This window comes from Amblyomma mixtum, chromosome 2 (assembly GCF_055824585.1).
Source record: "Amblyomma mixtum isolate Tamu chromosome 2, ASM5582458v1, whole genome shotgun sequence".
NCBI classification, from domain to species: Eukaryota; Metazoa; Arthropoda; class Arachnida; order Ixodida; family Ixodidae; genus Amblyomma; species Amblyomma mixtum.
In genome coordinates, this window is record NC_143013.1 from 114,407,250 (window position 1) to 114,434,829 (window position 27,580).

Here is a 27,580-nt window from a genome sequence, read left to right on the forward strand (position 1 = left end):
TATCGGGACCGGCGCATCTAAAATGAATCGGAAGACTAGCACGAGCACGAACACATAACAAAATTAGAGTAGCTCCAGCCAGCTAGTCAACAGCAAGTCGTCGGAACGCTCCTGTGGTTCAGTAGCTGCGGATACCGGGCCACTTAAACAAACCACAGGCCCTTTCCCACAACACATTTATGGGGAAAATATTTAGTAGTACTCTAAGAAGATAAGCGCATTAAGTTAAAAGGCCGGGTTAGTTGTTTCTAACCAAAGGATTAGACACCGCGAGGGCAAGAGTGGATAATAAAGAAGGGACTAGATTCCATGTTCGCGAAGACTGAAAAGATAGGGAAATGTAGAGAATCATACAGCGAAAGACCATATGGCATTTGCTGATTGAGAGGGGCACATAATTTGTAATAACAGTGAAACTTTGGCAAGTTGGCGTATTGGTGATGACGCCATTCTTAATCTCAAGTGTATTACAAGCAAAAAAACGATTAATCAAAAATTCACACATTGGAGGCCGCATCACCCTATTAAAAAGAGAGATTTTTTATTTGAAAATCAACGAAAATTCTCTCGGCAGAAGGTAAAGCACGCATGGAATATTGTTTATCCTATCTTACTGCTAATTTTACGGAAACGCGTGTATCGTCGAAGATAAGCGATTTAGGATCAGTAGTGGGCGTGACAAGAAAGATCATAAGTTGCAGAGAGAGTTTCCCGTAAATCTGCGACGAATGAAAATGCTGCTACAGAGGTGTATAAAAGGGGGATATAGAAGGTCAGAAATCAAATATTTGCGGTAAATTGACACGTAATATCTCGCAGTCCATGTGGAATGCGGCGGTGTTCTACTCTTACGTGACCTTGACATTTGACGTCAAGAGCTTGACGGAAGCCCGTTACTTCGGATGGTACATAAGAAAATAAAATAAACGACACCGACAAAGCGAAAGATACGTCGTTCCTGCTCTTATATGGAGCCTTGTTCCCATGGCTTGTGAACAAGACTCGAGTGGGAGCCAGAACAGCATGTCGCCATTGTAACTTAAAGGCGCCAAAAACCACACACGCATTCAAGACCAAAGAACGCATGCTCAAAACAAGAGAACGAGATAAAGCGCTCTGTCCCGTTCTCTTGTCTTGTGTGTGGTTATCGGCGCGTTTAAATTACAATGAATTACAACTAGCCCAAAAAGAAGTTCTATTAAGCCTTATCACCATTCCTTGAGTAGGCGCCATTACTTTATTTCCCACAGACTTTCATGTATAGACATAAATGCAGACATGTGAATACATACGAGGAAGAATAGCTAGCTGATTAAAGGGAGCCTCAGACCAATCAAACTGAGAAGTCGCTGCGTGGCGCGATTGCTTTGCCTGAAGTCCTGAAAAAAAGCGAAGGGATGACAACCCAAGAACGCCGAACCGCACATTATGATGATTAAAACACGTTTAAACACGAGTATTGCGGTTTGTCTTACCCAAGGTTTTCAAAGGAGCGCAGATACCATTCAACCATTCTCAATGCCAACCTTCGTCCATTTTTTTTTATTTTATGCAGACTATAGTGAATGTGGGCTGAGCTACACTCATGATCCCAATTCAGGCTTTGAGGCTGGAGACACAGCCACGGCTCGAATTCTCGGAGGAGCTGAAGTCAAGACTGTTTGGCCATGGATGGTTCAGATACAGATCAAGGACAGCAAAAAGAATAAGGTACGCCTGTGATTATTTGATCTCTTGAGACGCCTGCGGTACTTTTTTGCACGTTAGCTAACTCACTGTGTGCGCAGTGCACTAGTTAAACAGCTTTATTCAAAACGAAGCTATCTCGCTATCACGTTTCTTTCGAACTACTCATATCACTCATATACAGTGCCAAATTTTGCAAGAAGCAGGCAGGAGACCAGAGAGTGCGAGATTAGGAAATAGGATTTTGTGGACAGCAGATGGGACTGTAGAAGGACGGCAGATTGGGCGATTTGGTGTTCTCTGGTGACAAGAAAATTCTAACAACGCTAGAGGACTGGACCAGAAAGAGGAGTCTTTCTGGTACAGTTGTGTAGCGGTGATTGAATTTCTTACCAGATTGGAATTATTAGTACAGAAGACATGACAAAAAAACTCTGCCTCTCCCGTAAACGAGAGTAGAGTAAGCATGAAATGTTTACGGGCCTAATGTCATCTCGGTGGACACTCGAACCGCACCGTACAGGAAGGGAGGAACGCCACCACCCGTTCAGCGCGATGCCTTGCCATTTGAACGCAAGGTTTTTTGAGGAAAGGAAATGGCGCAGTAATTCTCTGCCATCTCGGTGGACACCCGAACCGCACCGTAAAGGAAGGGAGGAACGCCACCACCCGGCGCGATGCCTTGCCCTTTGAACGCAGCGCTTCTCCCCCGGATCACGTATGACGACGAAGTGTAACGTGGCATTTATGTGCTTTTTGCACGCGTTATTAGAAATCGGAAATTATAATTCCGTGCATTATCAAACCCACAGCTCCACTGATATCTTGATAAACATTGAGAAGGCACTGGCAGCAGCTACTGTTTGTCTCGTTTGGAGACCAACCGGCGCATGCATGCCGGTCGCGTAGGAGGGCTTAGAGAGTCTCATTAAATCTCGTTAAGTCTCGTACGGTGCCCGGATGTTCTCGTTTCAGAGCCCGGATGACTGGAATTCAGTGCCCGGATGAGTAGATTTCAGTGCCCGGATGAGTGGATTTCAGTGCCCGGATGATGGCTCTCGGTCTCGGCGTGACGTCACCACACTGCCGACAACGGGGGCTAAAAGCATTTCATGCTTAATAATTTTATGATCATGAACAGCTGCTCCAGTAAATGGGATCACCAGGAAAGGGTTTCTTGAAATGCCTGAATATCATCATCACCATGCTATCATCACCATCAACCTTACTGCGCCTACTGCAGGGCAAATGCCTCTCCCATGTCTCTCCAAGTAACCCTGTCCTTTTCCATTTACATCCTCCGTGTCCCCGCCAACTTCTGAACCTTATCCGCCCAGCTAATTCTCTTCAGCCCCCTGCTACGCTTGCCTTCTCTTGGAATCCACTGCGTTACCCTTAAGGACCAGGAGCTGAACATAGTGACGAAAATGAAATATACCACACTATGCGCGCACCTTGAAACGCGCAGGACGTGGAGGTTCTCGCCTAAATGAGATTGTGACCACTTAGCGCACGTTAGTGCGCGTTCCCAGACGCCATGGAGCGTATGCGGGTAGCGGTCTTGGACACAAAGGAAATACCCTCGACTCAGCGTGGCAAGATCAGCGCAGACGGGCTACCTAGTGACAAGAGATTTTTGGTCATTTGGCGCCCAGCTTTCGCCGGTCGCAAGCCAGAGAATGGGTAGGAGCCGATGGTTCACAAAGTTTATACAGCAAAGAGACGATACAGAGGATTTCACAATCACTCGTACATGCACATACAAAGTGATTAACAAAACAATGCAACTCGTGCAAATTTACACTTGAGAAAGATTACTATAGAAAAGAATTAGTGCACCTAAAGTGTAACACAAGAGAGAGAGAAACAAACAAAACACAATTTATTCACCGGGCCCTGCGACAGTCCGACGACAAGAGGTTCACGACGGTAGCGTCTCGCAGACTAGCGCGCGCTGCCTCGTCGGTCCGTGGCTGGGCGTGTGCTGTTGTCCTGGGAGTCGAGCGGGCTCGCTTCTCGGAAGCTTATACGGCGGCTCGGACCAGTCGACAGCGGTCAACGCCCTTCTTATATAGGCTTGCTCCTCGTTTGTCTGTTTTTCGCGGCAAGGCAAGCGCGAACATACACACAGTATCGGCCGTGCAGTCTCCTTCTCTTTCTCTCGCCGGGCGCGCGTCGCCTTTGATCAAAACGCCGGGAGTGCCTTCGAGGAGCATCCAGAACTTTTTGTTGGGGCGCCGCCGACGAGCGAGTAAAGAGGCGGAGGAGATCTTGTAACGCAGGCAAGGCTACGCCCTCTCCGCCGATTTCGAGTGGAAACGACTCCAACATTCTTGAAGGGTCGACGTCATGGCTGACGCAATACCCCGCGCGGCGAGCGGTGGTGAAGGGGGCAGACAAGCACACATACTAGTCGCTTTCGGGGTTTCCTTCTCCTCTGTTTCACGACGCTTTGGTGAAACTCTTGAATTATCATGCCACTGGAGTTGGCATAAGGAAAAGAGCCAGCATATAAGATTTCCTCGGACTAGAAGTGGCTATATATACACATGACCTTATTTGGTAAAAAGCTTCGCTGCGCGCCTCTTGACTACCGGGCACATTGCAATTTTGCGACTAGATATGTAACGGGAGGCCTCATTATAGTATGCGCTTGCGGTCATAAGTTCCTTCGTAATCCAAGGAGATTGAGGGTTGATGCAGTGATCTCACTTCGGTTCCATTTCATGCGGTTCTTTTTTTAGTTCGTTTTCCCCTATGCTCTGCATAGCTCTGACTAGAATCAGTCACACAGGCGGATGGTGGAAATGAAACAGAATTGTTTTATAGCGCCTTTACATTAGCTACGCTTCTTCCATCAACTACACATTGACAAAGGGAGAGAACACTGCACGGTTATTTGTTCCTCCCCGCTAAGAGAACGCCGGCAAATGCGAAGTCAGTGTCCTCGTTTTGCAGTTGTAAACGTGACTGAAGATTTATATTCATTATCAAGATAGCTCGTGGTAATAAATTGATGAACAAACGAAAAGGAAAAAGAGTGCAGTTTTACAAACGAGATGGAAAAAGGGCGCAGTTTTACGAAACAGCATGTTTATTGCTGGGTCTACGTTCCTTGTAAGATTTGTGCAAATACTTTCGCCTCTAATTATATGTTTTGTTTGTCTTAGATGAGCGTTAACTGCCGATGTCAGATTAAAATTCTACCACAGGGTGTCGTTTGTCTTGCGCTGAGCTTTAACACCGGATGGTTTGGAACGCCAGGCTGCGATTTCTGTCATATCTCTAATTTATTTCTTGGGCAAGTGGAGAAACTACACCGTTAGGCGCATACGAGGCTGCTACCATGGATGAGCGTTTATTGTGTAATTTTGAAACAAGCGCGCATCTGATTATGCTGACCTCTGGAGCACTCGTCCGTATCGTCGCTATGTTATATTAGTTGGGGCGCTCCTTCTATGACGTAACAGTCACCAATACGGTATGCAGGCACACACTGGGCGTCCATCGTCTACTCACACGTGCACTTACCTAGCCCGGTAGGGCTGCAATGCTTATCGACTGGAAACTAGTTTTGGCTCGTGAATACAACAAATAGACGACGCAGGAAATGTACGTGCCGTCTCTGCAGGCAGGGTGGAATTCGGAGCTAAAAGTGGGGGCACATGAAACGAAGTCTTCGATTGCAAACGTTGCCCGAATTTCGCCAAGCAAGCGCATGCTGAGTTGGATTAGTTAAAGAACTTTTATAGGCTTCAGCGCGAGCAGGCAGGGCCAGAAGAAGCGCAAACACGCATGAGTGCTGTATCATGCTGAGTATTTTTAAGGTTCGAGCAACAAATATAAAGCATTAAGCATAACTGGTTTTCGTGGTTTCAGTTCAAGTGGCCACACTCCTCTGGTCAGGCGTTTCAAACATAAAAATTCTTGATCGTCGACATTGGTATCTTATATATCTAAACACTGTGCACTGTGTTATATATCTAACATAACACAACACTAAATGAACAAGGGAGGGGAAAACCTCAGGTTGCTAGAGCCAACGTTTCGACAAGGGGACTTGTCTTCGTCTGCCCAGACGAAGACAAGTCCCCTTGTCGAAACGTTGGCTCTAGCAACCTGAGGTTTTCCCCTCCCTTGTTCATTTTGTGATCGCCAAGGACCATCTACCGCACCCTCTCTCTACCATAACACAACACTGTGTTATATATCTAATCCCGTCACCTGCTCTTCCGTGAAACGGTGGTGGACACTACTACGAGCGCACAGGGGAAGTTATGAAGCATAGCTCATAGCCGGAAGTAATGGTAGCTGTGTTGAACAACTTCAACGCTTAAAAAAATGAGTATCTTGCATCCACAGTCAAGTTGCCGCGCTTCCTGGAACCATATATGGCTTTGCTCGCACATTTTGTGCACGGATTTCCCCTCTTTCCTCCTAATATTTTATGGCTTATTTTTGTTAGCTTCGCAAAAAACAATGTACTTCTTAGCCGCGCTCGTTTTTCACTCGCCCACTTTTGACCTCCTCTCTTTGCATTGAAATCTAAACAAGATTACGTGAAGAAAGCAAGAGCTCGAGCTTCGAGCAAGAGATGGAAGCCTACCCGCTCCTGCGATCAATACACAAACGCCACGGTTCTACGTAGTTCGGATTGGTCTCCTCTATGTAGTGATTTTCTAAGAGGCCACAGTATCGTGTTTACCCTGAGTCGAGTAGAATGCGTCCTTTATTGATGGCCGAGTGCTGCAGTTCTCGAATGTCGCTGACCATTTTTCATAGGATACGTGGCAAATGGCAGCTGGCTGGCCTCAAAGGGTGGCTCTTGCAGGACCTGCTGATCTCATATTCATAGAGCCGTCTGTGTATACGGGCACCCGGTGGTGATGGTGAAAAAGTTTCGTTTTTAGTTAGAGTTACTGCGGGACCGATTTCAATTGCGGAGTCCCCAGTCCAGGACCCCGCCAGCTTCTAGCAACCCTGCGGGTTCGCGCGATGAGCCTAATTACTAAGGCTAGGGCTGCACAGAGAAGCTTGAAATGAGAAGGCAATGGAGTGGGGTATAAGTTGATTCGGGCGAGGGTTTGGACGCGCACATGTGTATTGGTATAGGGTAGGTCGGGAGCTGTGTCTCTGGTTATCATGTGAGTATTCAGTAACGTCCTGTTTGAACACTGACAATGCTAAACCTCCGCTTCTCCTCACGCCTGATAAGAAAGCAGAATACCAGGTTAATGCAGGCTCCCTGATGGAGAATACTGTCATGCGGGTGGAAACAGGGTTTGTAAGTAGGCGCGATGCGGACTATGAGTTTTGGAAGCTGTGCACATGGCGTGGTGACAGGCAAGCTGTCAACGTGGTAGCGGGGGCTCCGATTGCCACGGGAGGTGTCTACCTACCACCTCTACCTACCCCAGTGTAGGTAGAAATAGGCGGCACCCGGGCGATGAGAACGTTTGCTGTGGCTGATGCCCATTTCGGCAATTCTATGTTGGACCACAGAGCAGGCGCATAAACACTATCTGCAGCTCAAAATAGCTCTCTTTTGGAACCCCTGTCAAGCGACACTACACAAAGGTCCCCCCCCCAAAGAGTGCACCCCATTTCAACAAAGCAGCTAAACTTATAAGAACGAGCGACGCAGAAGCCCGCTAGAGGTAAAAGATGAACAGCGGCTAAACATTAGACCAGAGAGGTTGATAAATTGCCAAGACGTTTTGTCAAAATTGAAGGTAGAAAATTTATAAATTCCTTCAGCTTATTTTTCATTTCAGGCCGCAAAAAAGGACACGGGCACTCGGGAGAAGTCTATCTTGCTTATCATCCTGACGAAAATTGGCGCTCTGTGTTGGTCATACGTCTTTACCGTACTAAAATTTCGGCGTCAGCGACATACCCGCGTAGCATTTAAACTTGAGGTGCATGTTTACACTATTAACATATTCTCAAACGTTTTCACCTGCTCTTGGTTTTAATATTGGTTCGCTGCTTTTTACCCTGTGTGGCACTCCCATCACAGCTTTCAAAGGCCGCACTTTTGTGCTTGAAAGGTATGGGGAGTACTCGCGTGATGTCACGGGCGCAGTTCCGTTGTCCAGGGTGCGGCTTCAGTAGCACCAGCCGGAGGAAGAGGCGATAATCTCATTACACGCACGCTGCCTTTCTATGCGCTACAGAGACAATGAAATTGCAGCCCTTGTGACGTCGGCGAGTGCTACCTGTTGGAAGGGCGCCCTCACTTCCAAGGGCTTTTGCAGGAAATACATGGCACTTATGCCGCGTCATGTTGTCATGCAAGCATTGGGGAATCAGGGTGCAGAAGAGTGTTGTGTGAAAATATTGGAAGATATTTATAACGATTGCACAGCTACCCTAGTTTTTCTTGAAGTCAGCCATAAAATTCCAGTAAGGAAATGTGTCAGGCAGACAGATGCGATCTCGCCAATGCTATTCACCGCCTATTTACAGGAAGTATCCCAGGGACTGAAATGGGAACAGTTGGGGATAAGAGTTAGTGGAGTATATCTAAGTAGTTTGCGATTCGCTGATGACATTGCCTTGCTAAGACACTCCGGACATGAACTGGAAAGCATGATTAGTGAATTAGGCAGAGCAGGACGGTGGTGTACAAATTAACATGCAGAAAACCAAAGTAATGTTCAACAGTCTAGCAAAGGAACAGCAGTTCGCAATTGGTAGCGAGGTGCGGGGAGTAGTAAGAAAATATGTTTACTTAGGGCAGGTACAGGCCGCTGATCTGGGTGATGAGAGAGAAATAACTAGAAGAATAAGAATGGGGTGGAGCGCATATGGCAGACTCTGAGATTATGAACAGCAGCGTGCCAATATTCCTCAAGAGAAAAGTCTACAACAGCGGTATCTTATCGGTACTCACCTATGGGGCAGAAACGGGAAGGCTAACAAAGAGGATTCAGCTTAAGTTAAGGACAACGCAGCGAGCCATGGAACAACAAATGATACGTATAAGGTTAAGAGGTCGGTAGCGGGCAGAGTGGGAGAGGGAACAAACGCTGGTTAATGACATCCTAGTCGAAATCAAGAGGAAGAAATGTGCTTGGGCAGGGCATGCAAAGATAAGGCAAGATAAGCGGTGGGCCTTTAGGGTAACGGAGAAGATTCCTAGACAAGGCCAACGTAGCAGGGGGCGGCAAAAAGATAGGTGGGCGGATGAGATAAAGAACTTTGCGGGGGTACGGCGGCCGCAAGTGGCAAAGGACATGGGAGAGGCCTTTGCCCGGCTGCGGGCTTAGTCAGGCTGATGATGTATTTATGGTTTTGTTGTCTGTGTTTTGTTTTATTGATTATTTTTTTACCCACCAATGTGAGTCATGTTTAATGTACTACTGCCCCCCCCTCCCCCCTTTAAGTAATACCCCCTGGGGGCCCTTAAGGGTCATATAAATGGTGATGATGTACTGATTTCTTCCTCTTGATTTCAACTAAGATGTCATTAACCCGCGTTTGTTCCCTCACCCACTCCGCCCTCTTCCGATCTCTTAACGTTACACCTATCATTTGGCTTGGGGGAAATGGGCTTGGGCAGGGCATGTAATGCGAAGGCAAGATAACCGCTGGTCCTTAAGGGTAACGGAGTGGATTCCAAGAGAAAGCAAACGTAGCAGGGGACGGCAGAAAGTTAGGTGGGCGGATGAGATTAAGAAGTTTGCAGGGATACAGTGGCGGCAACTGACAAAGGACAGGGTTAATTGGAGAGACATGGGAGAGGCCTTTGCCCTGCAGTGGGTGTAGTCAGGCTGATGATGATGATGATGATGTACTGATGATGATGATGCCGCGTAGCTGTGCACCATGCGCCTTTGAACAAAAGATCCGGATGCCAAAACGCCTTTGCGGTGCGTGTGTGACAGCGTTAGATACTGCCATTTAGTAGACAGTTAGAGAGCAGGAAGTGGATGAATGAAACTTAAGTTCAGCTTTAGCACGTGCTGGCCATGAAACCGATCCGAATAAACACCAACATGATTTTTTTTTTGCGCTGAACTCGCCGAACTGAAATCATGAAAGTGATGAAGAACGGCCGTATCAGTTATACATACTAGGAGTGTAGTTCACAATATAGCGCGATCCGCTTCTTCAATTCAAATTTTGTGCAATGCAAATGAAGGGATCCTGTTTTTTCAAGCCGCACATATTCTGAACAAGGGGGTGCTTGTAATGAAAGGCATTTTATGTGTAGTGCATCAAGTTTTCTATGAAATACTACCTGTAGAAGACAGCAGTTCTCAAAATTGGAGTGTTGCTAATTAGGTGGTGCTAATATAATTCAGGAAATTATATGTCAACTTTGTTTTAATGCGGCTGTTTCAGATGAGGGGGAAATCAACGATCAGTGCATTAGAGCAGGTTGTTTATGATTTGACAAGCTGAATACTAAGAGTTTCTAATTTGCGGTAGTGAGAGCTCGAAATTATCAGGCTGCTGCAAATTCTGCGTCACAGTTCTGTTTCGACTTGTTATCATCATGGGCAGCCTGAGTGCGCTCATTGCAAGATGAGGGTTTCCCCATATCTTTCCTATTAGCCCGGTCCTGTGCCAGCCGCGACCGCTACATTCCCGCAAAGTTGAGAATCTCATCAGCCGATCTATCTTTCTGCCGCCCTGTACTGCTCTTGCCTTCTTTTCGAATCCTGTTCATTGCCCGTAACGACCACCTCTTTTCTGGACTTCGCGTTAGATGCGCTGGCCAAGACCATTTATTCTGAATTTCGACTAGGCTGTTTTTAACCTGCGTTTGTTCCGTTACCCGCGCTACGCTCCTCCTGTCTCTTCACGTTACATCGATCATTTTCGTTTCCATACCTTGATGCGGTGTCATCAATTTCAGCTGAGCCCTGTTCGTTAGCCACCACGTTCCTGACCCATAGGCGACTACCAGTAAGACACCGCGGTTAAATGCTTTTCTCTTCAGGGATATTGGTAAACTGCTATTCGTGATCTGAGAGTACCTGCCAAATGAGCTCCACCTCATTTTATTCTCGAAGTTATTTCACTCTGCTGGTCAGGAGTTGCACTCTCACTACTTACCTTAAGTAGACGCATTCCCGTACTACTTACAGCGTCTCGCCACTAATCAATGAACAGCTGTCCTCTTCTGAGGCTGTAGCACATTGCTTCGGTCTCTGCATATCACACATGACGCGAACCTTTCTGCTTCGTCTGTTTAAATAATTGGCCATGGTTTCCGACTCATCCCATGACCGACTTAGCAAAGAGATGTTATCACCGAGTAAAAGTTTACCAACGTATTCTTAATTAAGTCTTACCTCCAGTTGTTGCCAAACTAGGTCTCTGAATACGCCCTGTGAACAGGCGGTGAATAGGATTGGAAAGATGTTGTCTCTCTGCCCCTTCCATATTGGAATTGGGTGGAGCTCTTAAGGCAGGTTCTCTCAGATCGTGAATCGTAGTTTACCCATCTCCCTCAAGAGAAACGTATTCAGGAGCTCTATCTTATCCGTACTCACCTATGGGGCAGGAACGTGGAGGCTTACGAAAATGGCACAGCTTAAGTTGACGAAAACGCAGCAACTTGTAGAAAGAAAAATGTTGGGCGTCACGTTAAGAGACCGGAAGCAGGCAGATTGGGCAAGGAAACAAACGCGGGTGAATAACACCATACTCGAAATGAAAAGGAAGAAATTGGCTCGTGCAGGAGGACATAAAATAACAAAGCAAACACAACCGCCGTCCTTAAGGATAACAGAGTTTATTTCAATAGAACGGAAGAGTAGCAGGTGGCGGCAGAAAGATGGGTGGGCGAATGAGATAAAGATTGGGTGATACGGTGGCCGCTGGAGGGCAAAGGAGAGTGTTATTTGTCGAGACGTGGGTGAGGCTTTTCCCGACAGCAGGCGTAATATGATGATGATGATGAATTATGGAGGACTATGGTGACAGCGCAGCCGTTATAGGCATCTTTCTATATGTATGACCTTTCTAAACCCCGATTCCGTAATTGCTGCGTGACTGCTGCTGCTTCGACTGAGTCAAAAATTTTGTCGTAATCTGTGACGGCTGTATATATAGGTTTCGGTTATATGTGTGCATTTGTTTATCACAGGAACTTAGTCTTAAAGTAGTCCATTGTCGAGCAGCTTTTGCGAAAGTCTCATTGGTGATCCGCTTGATTGAAGAATAAGGTTGTCCTGGTTCTATTGGCACTCATATATTTATATTCGTAGAGGTGAGGGGTAGTAACGTGATCGGTCGCTAATACTTCATATCCTTAACGTACCTTATCTAAAGTATTAAGATAACTGAACACTTCCTTAAGCTTCTGATATGCTCGATGTCATGATTCACTGCGTGCAGAGCGTGGCTAGGTTTCTAGCATAATCTCCCCATCTTCCTTGAAGAGACATGCTGTTACCTGATCCTTATCAGCTGGTTTACCCTTTTTCATTGCTCCTAGGGCTTTCTTTTTTTCCTCTTTCGTTACTGGTGGGATATCCGAGTGTTGTGCCCTACTGTCTTATTAAAATCTTGATTATTTTGGCAACAGTAGAGGTTTATGCAGGACTATCCGGCTTCTTTAACTGCCTTAGCCATTATGCTAATAACATTTCCCTCTTTTTCTCTCAATGCCTTTTTCTCTCTGTGATTTTTCCTGTGTCTAGTTTCCTTTCCCCCACTTTTTGGCAACTTCCGTTCTTTAGACCTTCCTCGAGTGTCAGTATAAAGCGGTGGCATTTCGGCAGAGGCGATATATTGGAGGCCCATGTACGGTGCGATGTCAGCTTACATTAAAGAGCCCCAGCTGGTCGAAACTATCCTAAGCCCTCCACTACGGCGTCTCTCATAACCTGACTCGCGATGGGATGTTAAATTTCATAAAAATCCTTTTGTAGAGGAGGGAAGGGGAATGAGGGGCTCGTTATAAATATGAAAGAAGCCAACAGCCATGGGTGAACGTGGGTGGTGAACGTGGGTGAACGTGGGTGGCGCTGATGAACACTCTCAAGGTTAGATTACTTGTAAAACATAAATACCCCCGAAAGCAGAAGATTTGACAGCCGTCGCCGTAGCTCAGAGGTAGAGCACCGGACGCCTAATTCGGAGGTCGTGGGTTCGGATCCCACCGGCGGCATGTGGTTGTTTTTTCTTCTGCTTTTCTAATCAATTATCTTTAAGCGATAACATATTCAGTAATATTCTAAATTGATCAAAACCACAACATAAATAAATTAGTTAAAAATCCTCTGTGCCCCTTGGTTTCTGTGGCTGTTGGCTTCTTTCACTTTTGTAGAGGAGGTTTATCCTTATGTAGGATACCTTGTGCTTGTGTATTATCTTCCATAACTCTGCCAGTTCTACCCTGTCTGCAGGGTTAGACGCTTTCAGGCTTTGGCGCTTCTTAAACAGACCTTTCGTCGCCTGATTGAACTTGCCAGAATCCTGTCTAACCATCCTACCACCCACTTTTGCTGCGCACTCTGTAGTGATAGCTGTGAGAGTGTTTCTCTGCATGATCATGAAAGTATTCTTCCTCAGGTAAAGCCGAATATCTGTTTCGAAGCGATATCCTGCATTCGTCTATTTCACCTCTTAGGAGACTTGCCTTTTAACCTAGAGACATGAATACGGCGTCTGTATAACATTAGGTGCAACTCTGAGGCAGTGATTCAGAATAGCAATAAGCCCGCCTCTGGGTCGCTTTCGGCGGCTGGTGCTTCAAGCGGATGGCATTTGATCCCGGATTTGTGGCACCAGAAGTTGTCCAAATACTGCCTAAAATCTGTCCATTCGCGTGAAAATCTCAAGCTTAAGCATGACTATACTTCGGAGCTAGCTCCTGGAGCGAGTGGACCACATTCTAGCTTTTAGCTTATACATTTTATGACGACGGTTTTCTGTACATTGTTCTATTTCGCGTTCACATTTGAGTTCGACATATCTGTAGCACACACGATTGTTTTTATCGCCTGTCTAATCATAATTCAATTTCCCGATATATTGTCAAGACCAGATCATGTACGCAAGGTGCGAAAAGACAAAATTTGAAGCGGCCCACCTGAATATCATACCCTTTGCTGCGCATAATTTTCGTCACTTTGGGTTTCATCGCAGCATACCGTAATAAATAAATAAGCATTAAAAATAGAATCGTTCCCCTCATGGGTGAGAATTGCACTTTTTTTGGGGCAACTACAAATATATGCACTCTCTATTGGAATTGTTAAAGGCAGCAACATTTAACGCCGAATACAATGATCTTCACACAATTTTCAAAACGTAATTTGAGAGTGCAATACTTATTTTAATACCAGTTCATATTACTTCAATTAACTTGTGGAAATCGCTTTTATTTCGCTATATCGAGAAACTCACGCTTCTTAACGTGCTTATATCTTGAGATCAGAAAACTGCAGAGAGCACCCCTGTTAGTCTAAGAAATGATCACGGTGACGCAACCTCTCTGAATTTGATATGTTTTCAGTTTCCCGGACATACGTATGTCCGGGAAACTGAAAACTAGACGCTTTTGCAGGTCTTAAATTACGTACCCGCTAAATATTTGAATCCCGACCAAAGTGAAAAGTCTAGAGCTCGTAATTACCATCATTTAGGAAGATGCGAATAAAAATAAACGTATTTTTATAATGGTATTGCGATAATTATTAAGTTCTTTTGGAGAAGGCCGAAGGTGAACAAAATATATCGGTGATTATCACAGTGCGCATTTCAGTGAACATGACTCAAAACCAATCTGTAATCTTTTCCTTCGGTTGCAGGTCGCTTGTGGCGGGACTATAATTGATAGGAAATGGGTCTTGACAGCTGCCCACTGCACGCACACAGCAGAGGAGGAACCGGCCAAGCGGCGGAACTTCAAACCCGACGAGTTGAAGCTGCTAGCAGGTGAACTCCTACAGACTCTGCTGAGAAAAAAATATACCTGAAAAGATAACGGGCTTTCACCTGCGCGTATTCATATTTACTAATGGACGTCGCTAATTTCCGGTAACGAATACGCCTGCGCTAGAAAACTGGATATCGATAGGAAACGAGGACACAGAGCGTGTGGCTTCGTGGGCGTTCTGCAAGGATGGTCAAATGACGTCAGTATTCTGGACTTTCGGCTTAGTCAGCTTACAGACTTTCAGCACTGGTTGATAGAGGGGTGAGAAAATACGCGATAACTATCTGTATAGAACGTAAAGATGTTGAATGCAATTTATACAATGCTTAAGTGGCCTACGCCACTGTTTCGGAGCAGAATCAGTTATGTACAAGTTTACCATCTTTTGTTGGCAATAAACTTAATAGAAACGGAGTGATGCGCCTGAAACCGTTTTTTATATGGAGAAATCCTTACTCCAAAACCTGCGCGTATTAGAATGTTTTGCGTTTTAAATCTGTTGGCGATTTTTAATGGGGAATTATAGGATTCGAAAAATAGTTTTGCACTGATTCCAAAAGAGAAGTTTGCAATTATTGAAAAAATAATCAGGTTGCTGAAAATTTTAGTTTACTTTCGGCGGGTATCAAAACAAGCCTTCTTGCAAAATCGCAAAACCGATAGGTTACGCCTCGTTTGAGAAAAGATTTTAATCCAAAAAAGCTACACCATTTCTTGCAAAGATGCGTACGATTTTTCTTGCGTTGACACATTTGTGCAACGCCTATAAATATATTGTTGGAAACAAGAAATACTCTAAGGTATTCGATTACCCTCCATGTGCATGTGTGCGTGTGTGTTGGTGTGTGTGCGTGTGCGTGTGCGTGCGCGCGCGCGCGCGCGCGTGTGTGTGTGTGTGAAAGTAGGTTTTGTTGTTTCTGAGAAAAATGAAGGAAGGCACTTGTCAGTGAGACATTTACATTCGACGTTTCTGGCGGAACCTCACCTTTCTCTATAGTGCGGTTATGTAGTTGTAGATTGTTTTTTAAAGTGGTGGCAACTGCGCGAAAGAACAGGAAACAAACGGATGGGGAGGGGACAGTAGAAGGAAAAGAAATAGAGAAAGGGGGAGAGGAAGTCGGTGGTTGGGGGAGTTAAAGCACGAGAAAGAAGTAGAACAATAAGCAAACAAAAAAACGAAAACATGGGCTATGCCTTAGTTGCGGGCGGCCAAAGCGGCGGCGCTTAGCATTTGACACGACTGGTAGCGGGCCACAAAAGAAAAAAAAAAAGCTTTCTGGAGGCGTTTATTTGCTTCATGTGAGCAGAAAGCATTGTGGTTATACACTGCAGGACTGCTTATAGCACCACTAATTACCGTCCTTTTGCCTCCAGGCCTAATCAAGACAAGCTCTGGACCTCGAAAGAAGCTGGTCGTCGAGAGCATCGTGAGACACGAGGGGTACAATGCTTCGACCAAGACTTTCCTAAATGACATTGCACTCCTGAAACTAAAGGATGAGATTGTGTACGAACAGTCAGTCCGACCCATCTGCCTACCGCCCCTTAAAGGTAAGCCGAATATGGTCTATCACTGATCTCTGTATTCTCAGTATGGTGATCCTGCTACGACTAAAAAGTATATATAATTCTTTCTTTCCATCTTATCTAAACGGCACTAGAAGTATTTTTCCACATGTGTGTTTACGCAGATATCCTCGCTACTTAGCCTTTTGTGGGCTCCCTTTTATGCTATTCAGTGCGATAGAGGCAGCGTCCTAACCTCAGGGACATACTTCTTACCACGAGCTACTGGAGGAGATTGGAGGAGATGATTGCAGTAAAGTTCCGCTCTCAGAAGATTTATGCGGATTGCTTTCGAGTTTCCTGTATGTAGTCTTGCATCAGTCGTGCTTTACACATTTAGAAATCAACTACAGGTGCTTTGGTGGATGAGCGTTGGCACGTGGCTGTGAAACGATGTTTTGAACTTTACTGTGGCATTGGATTTGTTCCGAGCAGAGATTATACTATTAAGGCATTTTAAAATACTCACAGCTGTCATGGCCACGATTGCAAACGCTGCTCACGATGTTCGCGTAGCAGCTCACCGTCTCCCGTGCTAATCCATTTCAGATGCGGAGTGTATGATAATAGGTGGCCATTTTAACGTACGGAATTCGAAGAAGCCGATCGTAGAGTGCCGCTTTTAAAAACTCTGTAGTTGATGGCCTTTCAGGTGAATGTTAGAAGAAGTATAAAACTATCTGAATTCCTTTTATAATAGTGGTTTTTGTGACTTGTACCGACTTTGCAATACTGTAAAGTTCGTTTACGAGTAGTGAAAAGCTCAGAATCGACAAAGCTACGGGCTTGATTTAGTCAGGTGGACTCAGCTTCAGGGACCAAGTAAAATCATTCTATTAGTTGCGGCCGGTATATTGTCATGTGATAATGCAATGATTAGTTTCAAGCACTGCAATCTGGTTTGTAGAGAGATCAGCGTGGCATACTTGATTGTCAACTCCCTGGACTTATTAGTTGCGAAACCTTCCCTTGCATCACAGGCAAAAGCGATAGTATACTTACATAAGAGTTGATGGTTGATTGTAAACATTCATGTTTTTTCTCTCTTATTGTCTGTTTCAGTGTTCTTTGTTCATACTTGTGTATACCTGTTTTTTTTTTCAAGTAAACCACCTGTTTATAGTCAGTGCCTATGTCGCGTTTATGTTAGTTGTTTTGATCGCGTTAGAACATAATAATGAAAGAGAGTATGGCGAGAATAGAGGAATGCGTAACCGGAAAGTGGTTGCCGTGATCGGTTGCCGCGAAAGGAGGAGGGTATGAAGACAGCGGTGGAATGCGTAACGCGAGGATGGTTGCCACGGGAACATCCCGGAGGGTCGTTGCTGTTGAAGGAGAACGACTGTCATCACCTTTGATGAAGGGTGTAGTGAGAGCGGAGAAATGCGTATTCCGTCCAATGGTTACTACTAACCACCCGAAGGGTGACTGCCGTGGAAAGAGGAGAGTTAGCGACAAAGTAGGGTATGGCGAGAAACGTAGGAATGCGCGACTGGAAGCTGCTTACCGCGGAGGGAGGAGGGTACTGCGACAGTGGAGGAATGTGCAATCTGCAGATGGTTGTCTCGAAAAGCATTCGGCGGCTGGGTGCTGCGGATGGAGGATGATTAACATGGAAGGAGAGCGTAGGGACAGCGGACGAAACAGTACCCTGAAGAAGGCTACTGCGAGAAATATAAGGAGGGAGGTTATCGTGGATGGAGGAAGGTATGGTGAGAGCTGAAAAAAGTGACAAGCGGAAGGCGGTTACCATGGAAGGAGGAATAAGAGATGTGAAGAGCGGAGGAATGCGCACATTCCGCATGTGGCCGCTGCTGCGACACTCGCTGCCAGACTTCAGCCGCGGGAGGCCGGGCGAGCCTGAAGCTGCGGACTAGAATAGTGCTAGTCGAAAAACGAGTACGTGTACGAATCTAGGAAGTGTGTGCTACAACTAAACATATATGTATGTCCCTCTGAAGTTCTTTAGCTCATTACATAACAAAATAAAAACGCGTCTACAGTTGGCGCTCCGCCTCCAATTGCACGCTGTTAACCTTCTTTCTTAGCTGTCTTGTGAATGTTTTTGCCACGACAGTAAGATCGTCAGCAAGCCTTTAAGACGAATGGAGCCATTATGGTTATGCCATTTCGGAAACTGTATTCTAAGATACCGAACGTTGCGCACGTTGATTCTCAGTAAAAAAGATAGGCGTGATGAGCTCAACTCCTATAACGCTGGAAGTTTTGCGTAGTCAGCAGAAGTTGTCATTTATTCGGCACGTGCTTTCCTCAGCCAAATGATAGCTTCCAGTGCCTCTATGTTTCATGTCGAGGCATCGTCATGAAGCCTTGGCGGTCAAACGAATACGTTAAGGGACCATAATTTACAGTGTTGAAACCGTCTATTATGCAAAATATCAGAGGCAGGCTCCGCTTGTGTTTCTGCGCTTCTGCATACGGATTTCTTGGCCAGCACGTAACGTCTCGGGATTCTGTACAGTGCACTATAATACGCTAAAGTGTGCTGCTTTTAATCTTTAGCCTGCTTGGTGAGCACCAGGACTGCGTCTTTGTGCAGGAGACGACCTCGTGCATCAGTCTGCACAGGGAAAACGGACTAGTTAGATCAAGCTGCAACATTTCATGCCTCCCTTGAAGAGCCTTAGTCTGATAGCAGGCTATCGCCTACCATCGCATGTCATGACATAGAGAGTGCAAAATATGTGTGACATTTTAAATCGATCTCCGCAGATAACGAAGCCAAGAAGAGCTCCGAAAGAAAGACAGCCTTTGTCATTGGTTGGGGTGCCAACACCCCTGGCAGCTCTATGAGCACGGACAGTTTGATGCAACTGAAGGTGGCGATTGGCTCTCGAGATGATTGCAAGAAGAGTGTGCAGAAGGAGCACAGGGGTAAAGTGTTTCCTGAGAAAGGCATGATATGTGCCAAGTCAACTGAAGGTAAGTGTACCTCCTGTGATAAAAAGCATGGAGCTCGGTAAATTTCTTATAATGGAAACTCGTCACGTATATGTTCAATAGAAAACACCTTTCCTGGCCAGCCTTCTTCGTAGCTTTAATCACAAAGTATAGATTTTTGCGGAACAGTGTGCACAGATTGACGACTAGCTGAAAAGTGGTGCTTACCTGGCCCAACACAATACCGTAACAGTGCGTCGTAGTTACTACTTCCAAAAAGCTATCTCACAAACCTCTGTTAACCTAGTTGTATGATGTAGACATCCCAATTGATAACTCCCTGCAGTGAAATTAGACACTTCCTTTCAAGACAGCCAAGAATTATATCCCAGGTATATAAGCACGAAAAAAATTCTACGGTTAAACTGAGTAGATGTCCGGAAGCATGTGTTTAGCCTTTTTGGTTCGTGGTTTTACTTTGCTGGGTCGTGAAAATGTTTGCGACGATATTGCACCCAGGTTAAGGTCTCATCGAGGTTGAGTTGATCTGATCTGTTCGCACCGCGGATGAAGTTTATGAAGACGACGATGTGCAATGCAAGCGCCAAAGTATTGTTTGTACACTGTTGTTTGGCAACTGCTGCAGTGTAACGGAAGGTTGCCACCAGATTTACTCTTCGGCGTCGTGTTCCTCTTACGGGCGCGCTCCTTGAAACATTTTCCTGTTTGACCCACACACAATTTGCCGGACGTCAAGAGGATATCATGTACATTAGCAGTGCATTGTGTGTACAAGGTTTGTGTATACACTGATATTGCAGGCCTTTATAACACGCGAAAGGCCTGCATATGCAGGCTGTCACATTGCGCAGCCGCAACACGAAGAATGCATTGTACACTAGCGGGGCTGTCAAATGACGACGACGACACCGCAGCTCGTGATGGGTTATCTAGTGTTTGTGAGCTCCACGACGGGTATTGTCGTACCTGATCCTCGCTTATCTCCTGTGATATTTGTTAGAGGCAGGGTGTTGAACCGGAGGCTGAAACCGAAACCGGAACAGATTCTTTATTTTTGGAACTAACCTGATCCGAACCGAAGCCATATTCTTTCGCCATATTTGAGCTGAACTCGGCGAAAACAATTTTAGTTCGACGGAAACTGGAACGAGCCGCGCATTTTTTGCAACGCACGTACGCACACTCCACGGTAAGTTTTGGGAAAGAACGCTATAATGCTAACGCAGTAAAAACAACTACCATACTCTAACCCCTAGAAGAATTTTGAGGAGTGGCGGCGCTACAGCGAAGCATATATATAGTAACGATGCCTAAGGCTACTTCGCCATCTCGGAAGCTGATTTGTATTGTTGCAATCTCATGAGCCTCCCTGACCCTCCCCCTGCCCGGCTTCACCACGTCGAATCCAGCGATCTTGGCATACGGCCTCATGCCACCATCACTCCCTCAATCCACCCGTACATCGACACTTTTGGAACAAGCACACGTCCAGACAAGGCAACGAATCAGAAATAGAAATTGCACTACGCATACCTCCTGCGCTAGAATGCACTGTTCTCTGAACAGTAGCCTCGTTGAATGCGGCGTATCTGCGCCTTTACCAGTGATGCGGCTTTTCCACACGCTAAACACAACTATTAACACAAAATCTTCACAAGGAATTCAGGAGTGTTTCATCACAGGGAGAAATCTTATAGCGCAAGGCGTGATCTCAATGTCATTTTAACGGGACATCTTAAAGATGCTAATGTCACCACATAAGACAAATAAGTTGATCGCGCAAGAATTTCTCGTTCCTCGCACGGGCAGAAATTCACTGAGCAAAACAAAAACATCCCCTTGGCGCGAATGCACGTCGTAACGCATAACGTCCACTTTTGAATTCTACTAAAAACGTTCTAAAAAACCAAAATAAACTCGCTTCAATACACTGGTGTCAAGAAAGGCTAGTTACGGCTGCAGGTATATGGGTAGAAGTGATAATCTATCCGAACATTTGTGGTCTACATTCTGGAAGGGCACATAGTGAGAAAACCAAATCTGTGAGCGAAAAATTCTCTCACGACGATATCCAGAAAAGAGATATGAGCATTTAGTCGTCTATTAAGCATCGGTGGCAGGAAATGGTGGCTTGCTGCTTTGTAAAATGAAAACACTGAAAGAAGGTGGAGAAAATGTGAACGGCAGATTTACCAGACTCTATTAAGGAAGCTAAAATTTCTCTCGATGAAAAGTAAAGAAAATGAACGTAGCGCACGTGTCTCCTTGCACGCGAATTGCAGTACTTTAAAAAATGTCCCAGTACAACATCGCAACGAAGATATTGGAAATTTTAAAATTGTGCCTGTACAGAAGCGAAGCACTCACACCTCTCCAAGCCTTTCTTTTTATCATACTCTTTTTATTAGTACAAAATAAGGCGACGTCATCAGCATAGACCAAAGTCTTACTTTTGCACTGTACTAGCGATAAGCCGCGATTAGTTCTGTATTGAAAGATATGAGCTAGTGATCAATAACGCCAGTCACAAAGGAAATGTTCAGTAGGTGATATAAGTACCTCTGGTAAGATCTTGCTTGTTACGGAGAGCTAGCGTTCCCACGAGCCTCCTCTCTCGTGAAGATGAGCGGTTGAGGGAATCTCTCATATTGTCAGACTATGTGGGAGATGGTCGGGTGGCGGTGGGAGGGGCGGCTCAAAAGATGAATGTCAGGTGCGCAGCGGGGGTTATTGGTAAGGCGGCTTTGGAACGACAGAAAGGTGTCCCTCTGTGACTGCCTATGCAGGACAGCCTCCTCTCTCAATAGTGTGCGGCAGCGTAGACGTGGCATGGAGCGGTCCTCTCGGTGCCCGCGTAGACACTCTGTGTTGCAGAAGTTCCCGACTGACACGAGCTTTATTGCAGACTTGTTGCTCGCGCGATGGGGTCTCCGAATCTGCTAAAGCTGTAGGGCTTTGTAGACGCAAAATCTAACAGCTTTTCAATAAATGAATAAATAATTCAACCAATAAAATTCATTTTCCAACATCTGGATGGTCGCGTGGGCTAGGTAAAATATGTAGGAACAGCTTGACAAAGGCACAAGAAACCAAGACATGGTAGAGCACCAGCAAACAAAGGAATGAACAGTTCATGAATAATACAAAAGTAGACATCAATAAAACCTTATCAACACATACATCATTATAACACAACAGAAAGAAGCTATGTACCTTTTACCTCATCAGATGGATTCTGGCGGGTACATACCCGGTTTACTGTAAATTTGAGTTCGTTAAATTTTGCGGAACTTGCCTTGAATTCCTGTCATTTTGCCCAGGACAGCAAATTAAAGTGGGGAGAGCGAAAGATCTCGCATTAAGCAAATTTTGAATTTTTAAATTTTACGTACCGATCTAGGCAGAATTTTTTTGTAGCGGGAGCTGCATTACGCGCGCGTCTCGCTGTTTCGCCGTGGCACCAGTTTCGTCGTGGCCGCAGCGTGACCTTGAGCCGTTGCCTAGCAACCGCCGCTCCCTGCGCCATCTGGCGCGACGTCACAGGAGAAGCCGGTGCCGTGGCGTGCCGGCGAAATCGAGTTGCAACAGCTGTGCGCATATGCCGTAGGAGGTGGGGGGTTGATGCAGCTGTATATATATAAAATACGGCTCGGTGGAGCCGTCGGTAGATATTCCAGGCTTCAACTACAAGATGAAAAACCGGAAATAAAATAAGTGCGTCACACTTTGCTGCATAAAAAATACCCGTCTTTAATGTAGCCGCAATTAGACGCAACGGAGGGATACCAACCAAAGCTAAACGTTGCACGTAGCCGGAGAGAAACCAAGCTAAACGACAAGGTGTAATCATATCCAATCGTGTACTCTCTCTACGTATATCCTGGCCTAGCTGGGCTATGCCACTGCCATTTTTTTTAGTCCTGACCCTGTTTAAACGGATTTGAACCATAACAGAATGTCGCTCCAGCGCCGAACACCTAACTGAATCCGAAAGGTGTTAACCGGAAACGAAGCGCACCTGGAAGCTTCACTGCGGTTAAACTACTGCTGAACCTGGTCAGAGAGCGAAAGCTACGGCGTACCGGGCAGCTATAAGGGGTTTGGCGTCTGTAACGCTGAGTGCATTCCGGACACTGGATAGGTAGTGCACCCACCCTGCCACCCTGGCAGGTGGCAGTTAATGGTTGATCGAGAGAGTTTGCTCACCCAATGAACGCTGCGGATTACTGCAGCGGTGCCGCGCTGACAACGTCGTCAGCGTTAACGCATACAGCCCGCATCTCTCATCCCTCCACGTACCTATAAGCGTAACTCGGGCGTCCAGTGACCTAGGGAGGCAGTGATGCCCACTTCCTTTCCTTAAAATCATCGGAGTATAAAAAGTTGCCAACGCCAATGATCACAATGAACGCCGACGGCCTATGGCTTTGGTGCCGCGTTTCTGCCCCCACGTTGTGTCCACTGTTCGAAGAGGGCAGTTATGCGTCTTTACTTTGTTTTTATAAGTTGCGGCTACATTGTTTTCGTGGGTTAAAGCGCGACTAAGGTGTCCATTACTAACTTAAAACGACATACTTCAGCACTTAAGATTATCCCGTCGGATATACCCTCCGCCGGCTAAGACACTGGACAAAGGGGAGGAACTACACCTCCGTAATGTACAGACCAACACTTACAACAACCCACGAAGACTACACGCAATAGGCCCGGAGTCATTTGACTCACACTGCAAATTCTGCGGGTAGAAGGCGGACCTGTACCATATGGTATGGGCCTGCCAACGAAATCAGGCGATCACTGTTAATAACCAGCCAACGCAGGAGGGGTGAGAGGCAGCTCTGACCAGCTCAGACGAAAAGAGTCAAAAGCAACTCATGGAAAGAGCATGGACAGCAGCCTACGCCAATGGGGTTTCGGACTGAGAGCTCCAACCGCCGCCACAACCTCCTAAACTATTTCATTAAAATATTTTCACCACCACCACCACCAAGAGGGCAGTTATGCGCCCTTCTTCTGCTTTCCAAGCTCGCGCTCCATTGGTTTCGCAGTTAAAGCGCGACTAAAGTGTCCACTGTCCCAGGGGGTCAGTTATGCGCTTTTTCTTTGCTTGCGAAGCTCACGGTCATTTGAAAGTTAAAACTAGGCACACGGCAATCGAAAGGTACCGCAGTGAAGCTTTCGCTTGAAAAAATTAGGTTCGACACACTGGGTAGAGGTGCTGTGTGCTAAGCCAGGACCACACCCTGCATCCGCCACGGCAGTCAGCTTGGATCCGTTACTATGCCGTCCGCCCAGTGCTGCCAACCCTAGGGATTTTTCCCTAGGTGTAGGAAATTTGGACGTCGTTTAGGGGAAAAGCGATTTTTTTGTATAGTCTAGGGAAATTTCATTTGCTCGGAGAATTATTTTCATTCTCCCTTAAAGTGTTAAGACAGCACAAGCCTTTCGTTGTTTTTTCTCTACAACTGACGGAGGCCCGCACAACACCGCCGCGCGCTCGAGTAAAGCCTGTTTTACATGGAGGTGAAAACGCTTTGTTGCTGCAGTGCAAAAGCTGTTTAGAGCTATCGCGGCGGCTCCAGCAATCAGATCGGCGATGTTCCAACAAGTTAGAAATTTTTCGCAGCGCTGCGCTGCTCAATTGGCTGCTCAACTGAGTTTATTGGTTGCGCTTTCAAGTTATCCATTCCGCAAGCACTACTGTTATTTAGCTTTTTTAGTAGCGTAAATATTTCTGCCTCTGTAGTAGGAGTCAAATAGATTGAACCCGCAACAGCCGAACCCATGTATGATTTGCAGTCAAGGTTAGAGCTATCCGCGTTGTTCGTATTAAATGCTCCTGCGTTGAGGAAGTGTTTGTTGAATTTATTTGCTAGCGAGGTTCCCGTATAAGTTGTGCCTTCAATACTCAATTCCTTGAGCTCTTTCTTCTGAGTATTTGACGTGAGATGGTTTGCGGTTTGCCACATTTTTCTTGGGTTGTTGATGACACCTGCAAACTCGTTTTCGTAGTAGGAATGGCGCGCTTTTTTAATGTCATGCCCTAGTTTGTTTCTTATTTTCTTATATTGATTTAAGTAGTCCAGAGCTCTAGTTCTGATAAATAGAGCGAAAAGTTTATCACGTTCCTTGATTCTGTTTAAAAGTGCTCTGTTAATCCACGGCTTTCTTACTTTCCTAGTTTTCCTGAATTCTAATACTGGAAATGATTGTTTATAAGTGTTCACAACTTTCTCTGAAAATAAATTGTACACCATTACTGGGTGCTCTGAACAGTAAACGTCATCCCAATTTGTTTTGCGCTGTTAGTCTTTCAAATATCTTAATTGTTTCTTCATTAATAACCGTGTACTGAATCCATGTGCGCGAGGGTCGCACCGTGTGTTGTGTAAGGTGTGTTACAAAAATAAAGATCGGTAGATGGTCGCTCAGGTCCGCTAATAAAACACCAGATTCAATATCGGCTGAGCTACAGTTCGTGAAACAAAGATCTAACAAGGTTCCAGAATTGTTTGTTACTCTTGTTGGTACATAAATGACATTTTCATATCCGTATAAAAGAAACACATCAGTAAGTTTTTGATTATTCAAATCAGGACAAAGAATGTCTACATTGAAATCACCAATGAAAACAACCGATGAGCTATATAGTATGCAGCATTCCATCATTTCTTCGAGAAATTCAAGAAACATAGACAGTGTTCCAGATGGGGGTCGGCATACGACCACACATACTATGCTCTCGCACTTTATCATAACCGTCTCAAAATGAGGACTAATTCGGCAATATTTTGAGATAACACTGTAACTTAAATTTTCCTTAACACAAACGGTCACGCCTCCGCCTCTTGTATTAGTACGAAATATTGACGTATGTTTGTACCCGCTAAATTCAATAACATTCATTTCATTGAAAAACCAGGTCTCAGTGAAAGCGAACAAGTCAAACCGCTGATTTAACGAGTCCAGAAGCATATCCCACGCTTCCTTTTTTGTTCGTAGGCTTTGAGCATTTAGGTGGCAGACAGAAAAGGCCTTAGCAAACGAGTCTTATAATCACGGAAAGAAACAGCGTCATGATAGCCGCCTTTAGAAATGCAGTTTGTCATTGGCATAAAGCCAGTAAGTAAGCAACTCTTGGCCCATCAGAATCCTTATCGTACTTTCTCTAGATCATCGACAGAAGCGATCCTGATAATCTTGCTACGAGGGGCCCGACGCACAAACAGCTTTCCGTTCTTAACCCAGGCAAACTCGTATTTCTTTTCTTTCGCCTTCGACTTCACTCTCCACAACAAGTCCTTATTTTGTGCTGTAAGGTTCTCGTTTAAGAATATCTTTGACTGTTTGTCCTTCAGTTCATTCTTCTTGCTTAGCCACTTGTCCCTAGTCACACGAGATGAAAAGCGAACTAGCACAGGTGCTATCCTTTGCGAAGCGTCTTTATCGCCCCTGAGTGGAAGTCGATGCACTGCCTTAACGTCGGCCTCGGAAAGTCGAGCAATCTAAAGTTCATCGGCCAGAAGGTTAATTTTGTCTAAAAGCTTTTCGTCGGTATGCTGAGGCAGTCCATGTATTTCCATATTCTGCTGTCTGCTATACTGCTCGAGATTGTTGATCTCTTGCCTCAGTTTCTTTGTTTCTTGGTCATCAACTTTTTCTTCAAGCTTTTCCATGCGTTTCTTTAAGCCAGTTATGTCTGCACTTTGAATTTCCGTGCACGTGAGGACTTCATCGTATTTATCAGACATTGCTTTTACTGAGCTCTCAATGCAGCCCACGGTGGTCATAATAGCCTCAATGTTATCTAACTTCGACTGCATTTCCAGTACATTAGCAAGCTTGCTCTGTATGTCAGCAATTTCTTTTCCCAAGTCTAGGCCGGCCTCTTTCTGCTTTGTTGTGCCCTGACTACTACCACGGCCTTGTGCAGTTTTGCAAGTAGCGCACTTCCATGTTTTTTTTTGCGATCTCCGATTTTTTCTTGTAGTTGGCCTGATTTACTCCTGAGCAGGCGCCTATGTGATAATTATAGTCACACTCCACGCACGACAAGAACACTTCAACGTCAGAAAGTTTTTCATGACATGAAAGACATTCATCAGAGATTTTTAGTCTGACGCACTCAGACTCAGGCTGTTTAGACTTATGCACCCAGCACTCAGCATCAGCGGCGGCCGACAATATACACAACTGACAGAAAACTTAAGCAAGAGCAGTCCAAAAAGGGTTGACCAACCTGCGCTAGTTGTCGAGAGATTAACATCCAGGCATGAAGGCAATCGGCGTCACCGCTGCCACTGCTGCTGGGTGAGTGTAGATTCCTTCGGTAGCAGGCCTCTTTTGTAGCAATCCGTCGAGGGCGTTTTATTGATCTAATAAATGCTTGTTTTGATTGAAGGAAAGACATCCGTCAGACGGATAGGCATTCGGATCCAGAAGGCAGAGTTTCGTAAGCCGGTCTAGTTTTCCTGGAAGAACTATTACTCGTCGGAAGGAGGATGC

General features: G+C 45.6%; 1 protein-coding gene and 1 non-coding gene across 2 annotated transcripts in view; both read left to right on the top strand.

Moving 5' to 3' along the window:
* LOC149360634 (complement factor B-like) overlaps positions 1-27,580 on the top strand; it is a 135,790-nt gene that overhangs the window by 91,854 nt on the left and 16,356 nt on the right. The window contains exons 14-17 of the mRNA XM_089572422.1: positions 1,556-1,710; positions 14,460-14,586; positions 15,962-16,138; positions 18,887-19,096. Of these exons, the coding sequence (XP_089428548.1) occupies positions 1,556-1,710; positions 14,460-14,586; positions 15,962-16,138; positions 18,887-19,096 (669 nt within the window). The remainder of the gene's footprint in view (positions 1-1,555; positions 1,711-14,459; positions 14,587-15,961; positions 16,139-18,886; positions 19,097-27,580) is intronic.
* On the top strand, positions 12,743-12,814 carry TRNAR-CCU (transfer RNA arginine (anticodon CCU)). The gene has a single exon. It is a non-coding gene; the product is annotated as a tRNA-Arg (tRNA).